This window comes from Camelina sativa, chromosome 5 (genome assembly GCF_000633955.1).
Source record: "Camelina sativa cultivar DH55 chromosome 5, Cs, whole genome shotgun sequence".
Classification (NCBI taxonomy): Eukaryota; Viridiplantae; Streptophyta; class Magnoliopsida; order Brassicales; family Brassicaceae; genus Camelina; species Camelina sativa.
The window spans coordinates 1,319,374-1,331,340 of record NC_025689.1 but is presented as its reverse complement, the minus strand read 5'-3'; the positions used below and the strand labels follow the sequence as shown (position 1 = coordinate 1,331,340).

Genomic DNA, 11,967 nt, shown 5'->3' with positions numbered 1-11,967 from the left:
CACGACCAAATCAGTTTCACTCACCACGGTTTGTTTGGATGTCGAATTCATCATGCTCGAGAGAAATACAAATCGAATCAAATCAAGAAGAACTGAATGAAGAATAGGTTGACTTCTTGTGTTATTGCGACCATTACAATATTATATCTCTGTATCTATCTTCCTTTTCTTTGTTCTTTAGCTAATGTAGTTGACTTCCGAAGAAACAACAAGAAGGAATGGAGATTTTCAGGAGCATAGCTCTTACAGTACTTACAGCGATCACCATCGTTCTTTCTTTCACAATCTATCTCACGATCAAAATCTTCACCGGAAAATCAAGAAACGACAAGAGATATGCTCCGGTACACGCCACGGTCTTCGATCTTTTCTTCCACAGCCACGAGTTATATGATTACGAGACAAAGATCGCGAGGACAAAGCCTACTTTCAGGTTCTTGAGTCCAGGACAGAGCGAGATATTTACTGCAGATCCTCGGAACGTGGAGCATATTCTCAAGACAAGATTTGATAACTATAGTAAAGGACCAAGTACTAATGAAAATCTTGCGGATCTTTTGGGACATGGGATATTTGCTGTTGATGGTGAGAAATGGAAACAACAGAGGAAGCTTGCGAGCTTTGAGTTCTCTACTAGGGTTTTAAGAGACTTTAGCTGCTCTGTTTTTAGGAGAAATGCGTCAAAGCTTGTTGGTGAAGCTACTAGGGTTTGAGTTTGCTCTCTCTGGAGAAGCTTTTGATGCTCAAGTAAGTTTCCAATCAAAGTTAACAGACAAAACTCATTATTTCCAAAAACTCAAGGATGCTATTTTGTTTTGTAGGATATGTTGATGAGATTTACACTGGACTCCATCTTTAAAGTTGGGTTTGGGGTTGAGTTAAGATGTTTGGATGGGTTTAGCAAAGAAGGGGAAGAGTTCATGAAAGCTTTTGATGAAGGTAATGTTGCAACTAGTTCCAGATTCACCGATCCACTTTGGAAGCTGAAACGTTTATTCAACACTGGATCGCAATCAAGACTCAAGAAGAGCATTGCTACTATAGACAAGTTTGTCTACAGTCTAATTACCACTAAAAGGAAAGAGCTTGCAAAGGAACAGGATACTGTAAGTTCTCTAAAGTTTTTTGCCCTGCTTTTGTTTGTCGTTTTTAACTTTTTACTTGGCTTGTCCTTAGGCTGTTAGAGAGGACATACTATCGAGATTTCTTGTGGAGAGTGAGAAAGATCCGGAGAACATGAATGACAAGTACCTGAGAGATATAATTCTAAGCTTCATGATTGCTGGGAAGGACACAACCGCTGCATCTCTCTCATGGTTTCTGTACATGCTCTGCAAAAACCCACTTATTCAGGAGAAAATCGTACGAGAAATCAGAGATGTGACATCGACTCACGAGAAAACAACCGATATAAATGTTTTCATTGAAAGTATAACTGACGAGGCTCTTGACCAGATGCACTATCTCCATGCAACCTTGTCTGAGACCTTGAGGCTTTACCCTTCTGTGCCTGTGGTACAATAACCCGACCCTAAAAGATTCTTATGTGATCAAACATTTTAGGAGCTAAAGGAACCAAATAATGGGGATTAAAGGTTTTCTTAATCTTTCTTGGTCTATTTTAAAGGACATGAAGTGTGCAGATAGTGATGACATTCTACCAGATGGCCATAGAGTGAACAAAGGGGACAATATCTACTACATAGGCTATGCGATGGGTAGGATGACTTACATTTGGGGTCAAGATGCTGAGGAATTCAAGCCAGAGAGATGGCTTAAGGACGGCGTGTTCCAACCCGAATCACCATTCAAATTCATAAGCTTTCATGTTTGTACACTCTCTTGCAGACAAGCTACGTGGTTAAGACTTAAGAGTAAGAATTTTGTTCCTTATACCTGAGATGTTTCTTTCTTGACTGTGTATGTAGGCTGGTCCACGAATCTGTCTTGGCAAGGATTTCGCTTACAGACAAATGAAGATAGTATCAACAGCCCTTCTTCACTTCTTTCGCTTCAAAATGGCTGATGAGATGTGCAATGTCCGTTACAAGAGAATGCTTACACTTCATATAAAAGGAGGACTTCATCTCTGTGCAATCCCAAGGACAAACATTTGATTTAACCAGAAACACTTGCCAATAATGTCTGTTCATGTAACCACCTTAAAACAGAGTGTCTGTTTCATTTAACCTCATAACTTAAGTGTGTAAAAAATGGAGCCAGTCCTCCACGAGGTTTGGTCAAAGATCCTCGACAAAGATGGAATCAGACATCCAAAAATTTCCTTGTGCTAAATAAGCCTCTTTTAAAGATATTTGAATGACTCAACGATCATATTAGAATCCGTAGAAAAGGATACAATATCGTATAATATTACAGCCAGCTAGTACAAAAAAAAAGTAGATAAGTTGCACTACAAAAATTGAGTTCATAGGCCATCTTATTGCATGACCACGGCAGGAATCTGAGTACCTGGTCTTTCAGTCCATCCCTTGCGAGATCTGTATGCATCAATGGCCTCTAATCGCTGCCTCTCCTGCGAAGCGCTTAGAGTAGACTTTCTTGCCTACAAAAGTAACATACATATAATCATTTGAACCAATAACAAAACCTATTTTCCTGAAGTTTTCTTACAATTAGAAACAATATAGCAAGACTACTATACCTTTGGAACAACAGCCAACTTTGGTGGAGCTTGCACCACATCACCAAATCTGATCTGTTCATGCTTAGGGAAGTCTTCTCGGAGGGTATCTTCAGTCTTGACTTGATTCTTCTTTTGCTTCTTAGCCTCCCAATACCTGCATTAAAAAAAGGTAGAACATTTCGATTCCTAGTCAATAAACACATAGCAAACAAAGGATTTGGCCATTAAAGAAAAAATGAATAAAGCTTACTTCTTCTTGCGTTCTTTCCTTTTAGACTGACCATCCAACTCCGCAAGCTCCTTCTCGAAACGAAGGTCACTCATTTGGTTTCTCTTCCTCTTTTTCTTCTTCTTCTCATCTCCCTTCATCACCATTGTATCATCTTCATCACTCTCCTAAAGGTTCCACATTCTAATTATACTCTTATTGTTCCCTAATTGATATCTCTAATTGTTCCCTAATTGATTTATCTAATTGTTCCCTAAAATTACGAAAGCGAAAGTTAGAAAACTATACCGTTGCAGTAGCAGCAACAGTAGCATCGACTTCGGCTTTAGTATTCTTCAATTTCTTCTCTACAACAACTTGTTTAGTCGAATCTGAAGGAGGAGGACAAACACAAAATCGTCACAGAGAAGAAATCACAACAACACAAAAAAAAAAATCAGACTCAAATCGTTGTTAATTTTACCGTGGGGAGAAGGTGAAGTGTAGTTCATGAGAATACGAAGCTTAGAAGGAAGAGCATCTTGTTTCGAACGATCAGGCGGCGGCGGGAGTCTCGCCGGCCCGCCGTGTGCAGCTAAGTAGTTTTTCTCTCTCCTCTTCTTCCCTTTCCCTCCCATCTCTCTCTCTCTCTACCAAATCGAAGAGGCAGACCTAACTTATTAGGCTTGCTGGAGAAGACGCATCTCAGCCCAGGCCCATATATTTAGCCCAATAACTTTGTTGTATTCATTAAGCTTACAGAAGAAGACGAAGGTCGGTCCAGGCCCAATAACATTTATTTTTAACTAAATATAACTTATCAATTATCAAAAGACAAAACAGAGAGATAAGAAGAATAAAGAAACATAACTAAGTCAAATAAAGTTGAATCTCTGTCTTTTTTGTCATCTTGGTCCCATAACATAGTGCCAAATCTCAATCTGTGTGAGTTGTGAATCGTATAGGTTCCTAGGGTTTGTGGAATTGAGAGAGAGGGGGAGGAATAAGGGATTTGAGATGCATAATAGCTCCTCCAGCTCCGGTGGTGATCTTGAAAAGCAGCAGGAGGACAAGGATGCCCAGAAACAGAGCGAGTCTGTGAATGAAGCGAAGAGCCTCACAATCGTTGTCTGCAATGGAGATTCAAGTGGGACAGAATTGGCTCAGATCCAGAAAAAGGTTAGCTTGTCTAGGAGTAGCAGCAGCTCTCACGAGCAGTGCAGGGTTTGTCAACAAGAGAAAGAAGAGGCTTTGATTGAACTTGGGTGTCATTGTCGTGGTGGTCTTGCTAAAGCTCATAGGTCTTGTATTGATGCTTGGTTTCGCACTAAAGGTTCTAATCAGTGTGAGATCTGTCAAGTTGTGGCTGTCAACGTCACACCTCCGGAGACACAACCAACTACGAATTACTGGGTTTGGAGGATTGATCCTAGTTATAGACAAGAAGAGCGTGAGAGAGGATGTTTTAGTCCGCTTTGGGTTGCGTTCTCAATTCTCATTGGTGGTCTAATGCTTGATGTGTTAATATCAATTACACTTGGGGTCTCTGCGCTTCCGGTTAACATCATTATTGGAGTCATAGTGGTGCTTGGGCTAGGAACTGCGCTAAGGCTGACTTTGGAGTTCTGTTATGAATGGAGCTTGAGAAGAGCTGTTCAGAGGGCGGTGCAGAGGGCTGAAGCAAACAACTTTAATAATAATATTGCGTATCCACCTGCTCTGTAGGGGGGAAACTATGTCAAAGTTAAAAACTCGTGTGTATGTTAAAGTTGTATGAGACGTGTAGAATTACAATGCTAAATTTGTTGGGGAGAACACAAAGATGACAAGTTTTAAGTTTCTCTTTTTAAGGCATATTAGACAAAAATGAAGTAAAACTTCGAAACATGAGATGAGAGAGGTTCAATTGTTTTTTTACTATAAAAGTCTAACGAAGTTTTTTGGCTTGTATCTCAAAATAAATGCACGAGGAATAAATTTGCTCTGTATAAATGAATATATATTAAAATCATCAGTAAAGAGGCCATTTATCACAGACATAACCAACAAACTCAATGGGGGGAGAGAAAAAAAAAGGAAGCTTCGGTGTGTATACCTCGCCAATCTCAACAAGCCTTTGATCTCTCTATAAACTATCTCCACCAAAAAAAACTATTGACCGAAGAAATCAGAACAAAATAATGACACGGGACAGATGAAACGAAATCACTTTACTGGGACTAACCATACTTACATATGTTACAGACGAACAAACATGTTCACAATTTGAGTTTATTCACCTCGGACTTCCGAGTATTCAAACCTGTGATTTTCCGACAATTTTTTTTCTTGCCGTTTGTATAAATGAGGTCTGATTCTATACTTTCATTCCCACCCGAGCTTCAGCATCTGATCCACCACCTTTAAGCTTAACTGCAGGGATACATCTTTTATCATAAACTATGTATACAATCATAGAAACTTTGTGTATTGACAAACTGACGTAGAACCCATCAAGGATGCTGATTGTTATGGAGACTTACTAAAAATTTATAGCAATAGACTCATCTACACCCAAACACTCTCAAAATGATTAAAACTTACAGCTGGATCAGTGAAGATTATCAACTGTTTATCTTCCGTGGATACTAATAGGTTTGTGTTGTCAACGTTCAGAGTCAGTGAGCTTATATCCTGGCCTTGACCAAGCTTAAGCACATGGAATACCTACAAGACAAGCATAACAGGTTGTTTAGACCAGAAAATTAGCGCCCCTGAATTAGTTTACCTCTTCATGGAGTGTTCATATTATACCTTTAGTGTGTATAAGTTGAGGAAGCAAATTGAAGGAGATGGAACATCCAGTCTTTCAATTTCGTTGCCATCTTTTGATGTATCGTTACTGCTCGACAAGTCCATGCTGGAACATGAGTTCATCCCAATCAACGCATTTTGACCATCCATAGATATTTCCATGCAACTTATGCTACAAGAGAAAGGAAGTTTTGCTTTTGCGATCAGAACCCCGTTAATGGTGAACACGCTAATAGAACCTTCCAAACTCATCCATGCCATTATAATCCCATCAGATGAAATGCAGAGAGAATCAGCGGTCACACCAACTAATCGTCTGATCAGCCGTCCTTTTCTAATGGAATGCAATAGAACATCTGAGGACTCAGAAGACGAAACAACGACTCCTTGATCTGAGCTGACACAACAACAAATTATTTCTCTTCGATGGCCACGGAGCACTTGTATCGGCCCTTCAATACGACACTTTTTGCCTTTGTTTGCCAATGAGTTGGCCAGATTCGTGTTGCTGGCGGAGGAGGGCGCACCGGAGCCAGTTGATGGCTCAGACACGCTTGTTCGAGAAGTAAAGGCCTTGTGAATTCTCCACAGCAAAACAGTACTGTCTCGTGAACCCGTCACAAGGAAGTTGTTGTCTGGAGACAGAGCCAGACATGTAACAGGGGCACAGTGCCCAAAAGCTGTTTCCAGAGTTTTTGCTCCATCAGATGAGACCAGCTTGATACTGTTATCCGCATGTCCACCTATTATCAAACACATGATTTCCGTAAATACATTACCATCAAACTTAGGACCGTATAAATGCTTGCTTATTACCTGTGATTATTTCCCCGTCGCTTGTAATAACAACAACGGAGGAACTTCTGATTCCTGATGCGGCAAATGCCTGTGCCTGAGGAAATTGCCAGTCACCAGTTCCAGAACTAGCTGGACCCTTGAACATGCGCATCAATGATCCACTAGTTGAAGTCGCTGTTGCCTTCCCATGATGAAAGAGGAAAGGAGTTCCTTGGCCATCAGGGGTGTTTGGTTGCCACTTGTGCTGTGCAACACGAGCTGCTGGCACATTCATGTCCACAATCACAACACTATCTGAAGATGCCTGAATAGCTGAGGCTGGTAAGTTGCAGCGTTCCGGAGCTTGGACAGCATACGGTTTTATTTCTTTTGGATTTCGAAAAATAGTCTGACAAAAATTCAAAACAACTGTCATGTACACGCCGTGAATGTAACACGAAGAAAACAAAGTACAGACTACGTAAGACATTTCTTAATCTTAATTATCCCGAGAATCCCCCATACTCACATAGCATGCAGTAGACAGAGAAAACTCTATCTTAAACCTTATGACGCAGATTCCTATAATAAAACCCTATTTCATTTTGATAAAGGTTGTAAGGAACCTATCGACCTTGATTATAGCGCACCCTCGGAGAAATGGTGTTTAAAAGAAGTGTTTACTAAATTGCAAAACCAAATAGACACTAGCAGCTACCTGCATATGTAGGACATCTTTCAACGGCATCCTCTTCATGTGAGGAACAGTCAATAGCTGGGATGGTGTTTGCCCAAAATAAGCTATCTGGTCTTGTGTAGCACGTTGTTGTACCTTCATCAAACATAGACAGGCAAGTCATGTCAACACGTCAATACTTAAACTGAGCAACTACAACGGTATAGCAAAAATTGCCTTACCGGGTCCGTGATCTTGTCAATATCAACAGTCCCCTCATAAGTAATGTAGAAGAAAACGTTATTTGCCAATATAGCTTCTTTGCCACGTTGTTTATATCTGAACGAATAAGTTAAATAAAGGTAGAACAATTTAATGGCTTACGAAGAAACTTTGTTGTGATTATTTTGCTGGAGGAAACAAAGTTAAGGAAAAATGTGCTGGCAGTATATCATCAGTTCAAGGGAGAATACCTACCCAAATATGAGATCAATCCATTCATGTAAATGTGCAGATACATGCTCGCTCTCAAGAGCCCTTCGTTGCTTGTGTACAAAATCCACTGGGTTTTTGGCCCAAGGAGGAAGTTTTACAGCATCTGATAGATAAAAAAAAAACCGCATCAGATAACACACTTTTATTATGCCAGGCATAAATTTTGGCTATGACAAGGAAGGAAACCACAATACCAAGCTTTTCTCCCAACTGTGTTGTACCAAAGTCAATCGAATTTTCGTTTGTCAGCACCTCAGGGAGGTAAAACAACTCTGGAACCTGTAAATTTAGTGGCTCAATAAGGGTAGGTTCTTGAATTGTTAAGGAAGAGAAATACATTTGATGCTTTAGGAAAACCAATACGTACCAATTCTTTCACATCACTCATGTCTTCTAGAACTCCATTCCAAGTGCCTGGAATGTCTGAAAACATGCGGTCTGCATGATCAAACTTTCCACCTTGAAGTTGAATTGACAGAGTTGTGAACGGTTCAACTCTGGCCAGATAATACAACACCTGCACACATGAAATAAATGATAAAAGTGTACAAACTCCATCCAGTTGCATCAAAAATAATATCCACTGTCTTCTCTCCAAGAGTCAGAGGTGCACAAACTTTAAACTGGGAATGGCAGTAATAGTGGTAGGATATTATAGAGAAGATAACTTACTGCTCCAGCACTTGAGTAATGTGAGCCATAGTGGAATTTGGGAATAACTGGATCTTCAAAGCTAGAATATCGCTCTTGAAATTTTTTGAGACGCTCTGGGTTCAATGCACCAATTGGCTGAACATATCCAGACCCACATCAAAACAAGATTCTCTAGGTTTATGAATCATCATATGCAGGCTAAGAAAGTAAAATTGGAAACAAACTGCAAAGAATACCACCTTCGAAAGATCTCTGAAGGTAGATGGATTTGAAAGGTCTAGACTTTCTGAACTGTTGTCAGAAATAATCCACGGAAAAACAGGATACTGCAAAGAATAAGAAATCTATCAAGGAAGAACGGACATTGACACTCACCAGGAATATGCTAAAGAGCACAAGATCTACCTGAGTAATGTCATTATAACTACGGCCAGCCAACGTGTTAAACTGCATTAAGTATTCAAAATTGCTAATCTGCAGATATTATCCAGATGGAGATCTTTCTGTATCAGATGTTATTCTTGGATACGGATATAAAAATGTATGAGAAGTATGAGTGTGCAGTTTATTGGTACCTCCCATCTAGCCCATCGCTCCATTAACTGAGTTCTTCTCAAAAGCTGTTCAGGCCTCTGAAAAAGTAACAATATATGTAAATTTGCAGCACAGAACGAAAAGTGACTCACAGCCTAGTCATATGCTTTATCAATTTCCCATTGAAGAATAATATGGACCAAGAGTAATTCAAAAGCTACACAAAAGAATTTGGCAAGGGAAAAATAGAAACCTGAGTTGCTAGGTAAACATTGTTCAAGTGAGGAGGCCTTGCTTGAACGATAGCTCGATATGCATTTCTTCTTCCCTCAGTATTCTGTGATGTTAAACAAGCAAATTGGGGAAAAGTATTTGGTTACAGCATGCGGAGACCTGAGATTGGCAAGGTCAGAAAGATAAATATATCGTATGTAGAAAGGGTTTTAGATGCAGTACCCCAAAATCAAAAAAGAAGTTTGAACGGTCAACCATAAAGAGTTCCAAGGCGCTCCTTCTCAGGAGATATCTGAGAAAAAAATAGACAAAGAAAAGATCATCAGTTATATACTTATATGCTAATCCTGAGAGATCAAAAAGGAATCTCTCTACTCATACAGAAAGAGGAAAACTTCCCGAAAAAGTAAAATCAGGTAACGATGAAAAGATTGATTAACTCCACGGGTAAGAGAAAGGTAATACTACAAAAATATTAAATATTCTGCTAAGTATAAGCATGTCTAAACCATTCCAGAAGTTCTTTAGATGAATCTTAATTAAATAAACATAAAAGTTCTAAATTCTAAGCAATAGATCATCTGAATATTACATGAAGTAATGAACAGGAACACATGAGCTAAACAGAATTTTAATGATGAAGCTTTACCTCCGGCTATAAATCTGATGAAGAGAAGACATTGGCCAACTACGATCCTTTTCTTGGTCACGTGATTGGGATCCATAAGAGTGATCAGTCAAATTCTGGCTTTCTCTGTTGTCAACAATAAAATTTATCCTCCGTGTTGTAATCTGAGAAGGCACAGCAGTTTGATCAGCAACAAGAAAAGCATATATGGGAATTATGAGCCAATTCAGATTTATATAATGTCTACATGCCAAAATTCTTGAATTCACTTGATCCAAGTAGTCTAGTTGATTCTTATCCAATTTATTAACTACTTTCGAGTTAGCTACTTGTTGAGAATCCAAAACATTCAAGTCGGTCGAACATACTTGAAAGGTTCCTTTCACAACCCTTAGTGGCCGGACCATTGATGTGGGAAACTCAAGAAGGATCCTTTCATCAACTTCACTGGGAACAAAGCCAGGTGCTACTGCTGAAGAATCTCGGACCATTTCATGGTCATTTGAAGTTCGAGGATCACTAGTCCCTGCTGAATTTCTGGATGCATGCTCATGTGAACCAGATATTCTCTCTTCATTTTCCCTTCTATGTTCTTCAGCATGGCCTTTGATATCAAGATGATCACCCTCTCCATGTTCATCATCTTCATACGCTATTTCCATTGATATAACTTCAGCAGCAAGAACAGGAGGATTCGATGCAGAACCCTTGCTACCATTATCACTTTTTGTGTCTGTCTGATCGTCATAGTTTGCTGCTGCCCCGAGATGATCAGTCCCAGAATAATCCCTCCTTATACACTGTCTCATCCTTGAAAAGCTTTCCATAGAATCAAGTTTCCAAAAAACCTGCATGTTTAAAGATATCACGGTACTGAGAAACTTCTTATCATGTTCCAGATTCTTAGAAAGAAACACCGCTTACGCGTTCAGGACTGCATATTTCATTTCCAAAAGGCCCAAAAAAGCATCTCATTTCTGCCAAGTAACGAATTAATTTGCGCCAACCACGGCTTCCCAAGCATAGGCGAGTTGCCGCAATGATATCATCTTGCATACGCCTATCAATCTGGTGAGAAGTTGAACCAAAAAGTGAGAGTCAAGAGTATGCACCCTTCAAAAACTATGAAGTGTGCCAAGGTGGAAATCAAACCTCTGATCTTTGCATGTTACGTGCTAAAGCAAAACTTGCCACCAGTACAGCAATAAATTTGTACGACAAAGCATTGAAATCTTTTCCATAAACTGATTTTGTATCCATTGGTTGGAGACATTCCATCCATGCCACTCCCATAGCTTCGGAAGTGTTCCATCTCTGTAAACGCTCCATGTCACCGATATTCCTCCGCTGCGCAGAAGTAGCCATTGCAACAGCACTCAGACCTCTTCCTGAACCAATCTTTGCATTCCGTTCAAGATCTCGTGCAGCTGCCAAAGCTGCCGCTTTTGCAGCAGCTTTATCCCTTGGTCGAGGTGGTGCATTGTTGTTTGGAGGCTCCAGTGGTTTCTGGAAGCTTGAAAAGGTCTGAAGTTTGGCAGTCTTACGCTCAAGCATAGAAGAGTCTCGCCTAAAATGTGAAGCTGTAGGAGGTGGCGGGGCTTCCCAGCCAGCTGCCCCTGCAGCTATCATTGCTAGAGCCATTGCAGCAGGCGGTGAAGCAAAAGCAGCAGCCCACTCCGGAGTAACCATAGAAAGAGCACCCTAAACAGAAAATATTGGATAACTCAATTTAGTAAATCAAGCATCAAAAATTCTAAACCTAATACAAAACTTTGGTAAAAGTAAGCAATTTTTTAAGCGCTGAAATGGCATCTCGGCAACTAGAAATAAACAGTAATCATTATAGAAACATAGAACCATGATAGCAACTGAGTAATGTAAACAGCTTTAAGCTACCTCAACGGGAAGCGCATCAGCAGCCAAGGCACGATCATCAACGACAAGGGGATTCATACCATCAGCAGTGGCAAGTTCATGAATGCCAGCCAAAAGAGGTCGCCATCTCCGGAGGACTGCAACAAATGGTGGTAAAATAGCCTCTATATACTGCTTACGAAGTGGTCTTCTGTCTCTGCTGATAGCATGCCATACCTACACATATTTGTGCTGGAATCAGAAAGTGAAGAAAGGAAAAGAAAAAACACAAGGCCCTGGACAGTGAACAGCATCAGATTTTTAACCAAAACACTAAGGACAGCATCAGAAGTGAAATAGGGGAAGATGACAACTTTCCAATCGCTGCATGGAGATTTGAGACCAATCTGATTAGGGAATAACTAACCTCAGAATAGAGAACACATGCAGTAACCAGTACTCTCTGC

General features: G+C 40.1%; 3 protein-coding genes and 1 pseudogene across 4 annotated transcripts in view; 2 read left to right on the top strand and 2 right to left on the bottom strand.

The window, feature by feature from the left end:
• LOC104784783 lies at positions 197 to 2,235 on the top strand (annotated as a pseudogene).
• On the bottom strand, positions 2,315 to 3,531 carry LOC104784782 (probable H/ACA ribonucleoprotein complex subunit 4). Of its 2 annotated transcripts, none has more exons than XM_010509855.2 (5): positions 3,340 to 3,531; positions 3,165 to 3,247; positions 2,898 to 3,043; positions 2,666 to 2,801; positions 2,315 to 2,566 (listed from the first exon to the last, which is right to left on the bottom strand). In XM_010509855.2, exons 1-5 carry the CDS (start codon positions 3,491 to 3,493, stop codon positions 2,441 to 2,443), a joined length of 645 nt encoding a protein of 214 aa, XP_010508157.1. In that variant the 5' UTR covers positions 3,494 to 3,531; the 3' UTR covers positions 2,315 to 2,440. The 2 variants fall into 2 exon arrangements, with proteins under 2 accessions (XP_010508157.1, XP_010508158.1); XM_010509856.2 differs by having other exon boundaries at positions 2,898 to 3,010.
• Positions 3,711 to 4,732, top strand: LOC104784780. Its single transcript, XM_010509854.2, has one exon. The coding sequence runs from the start codon at positions 3,873 to 3,875 to the stop codon at positions 4,578 to 4,580; it is 708 nt and encodes a 235-aa protein (XP_010508156.1). The 5' UTR covers positions 3,711 to 3,872; the 3' UTR covers positions 4,581 to 4,732.
• Positions 4,827 to 11,967, bottom strand: part of LOC104788751 (BEACH domain-containing protein C2) — a 12,953-nt gene continuing 5,812 nt past the window's right edge. Inside the window, exons 7-27 of the mRNA XM_010514535.2 lie at positions 11,928 to 11,963; positions 11,543 to 11,737; positions 10,799 to 11,347; positions 10,571 to 10,714; positions 10,015 to 10,494; positions 9,668 to 9,810; positions 9,241 to 9,310; positions 9,038 to 9,121; positions 8,826 to 8,882; positions 8,656 to 8,724; positions 8,490 to 8,576; positions 8,269 to 8,385; positions 7,964 to 8,113; positions 7,791 to 7,875; positions 7,579 to 7,699; positions 7,344 to 7,440; positions 7,144 to 7,257; positions 6,465 to 6,834; positions 5,649 to 6,391; positions 5,439 to 5,561; positions 4,827 to 5,267 (exon numbers count right to left, since the gene is read on the bottom strand). Coding sequence (XP_010512837.1) covers positions 5,220 to 5,267; positions 5,439 to 5,561; positions 5,649 to 6,391; positions 6,465 to 6,834; positions 7,144 to 7,257; positions 7,344 to 7,440; positions 7,579 to 7,699; positions 7,791 to 7,875; positions 7,964 to 8,113; positions 8,269 to 8,385; positions 8,490 to 8,576; positions 8,656 to 8,724; positions 8,826 to 8,882; positions 9,038 to 9,121; positions 9,241 to 9,310; positions 9,668 to 9,810; positions 10,015 to 10,494; positions 10,571 to 10,714; positions 10,799 to 11,347; positions 11,543 to 11,737; positions 11,928 to 11,963 — 3,882 coding nt within the window. The 3' untranslated portion in view covers positions 4,827 to 5,219. The remainder of the gene's footprint in view (positions 5,268 to 5,438; positions 5,562 to 5,648; positions 6,392 to 6,464; positions 6,835 to 7,143; positions 7,258 to 7,343; positions 7,441 to 7,578; positions 7,700 to 7,790; positions 7,876 to 7,963; positions 8,114 to 8,268; positions 8,386 to 8,489; positions 8,577 to 8,655; positions 8,725 to 8,825; positions 8,883 to 9,037; positions 9,122 to 9,240; positions 9,311 to 9,667; positions 9,811 to 10,014; positions 10,495 to 10,570; positions 10,715 to 10,798; positions 11,348 to 11,542; positions 11,738 to 11,927; positions 11,964 to 11,967) is intronic.

Excerpts from the sequence above, each read along its gene's own strand:
- LOC104784782 (XM_010509855.2), bottom strand. The coding sequence starts at position 3,493 with ATGGGAGGGAAAGGGAAGAAGAGGAGAGAGAAAAACTACTTAGCTGCA. Across the intron at positions 2,802-2,897 it reads AGGAAAGAACGCAAGAAGAA|GTATTGGGAGGCTAAGAAGC; the intron begins GTAAGCTTTATT and ends TTTTTAATGCAG. Across the intron at positions 2,567-2,665 it reads AGTTGGCTGTTGTTCCAAAG|GCAAGAAAGTCTACTCTAAG; the intron begins GTATAGTAGTCT and ends TTACTTTTGTAG.
- LOC104784780 (XM_010509854.2), top strand. The coding sequence starts at position 3,873 with ATGCATAATAGCTCCTCCAGCTCCGGTGGTGATCTTGAAAAGCAGCAG.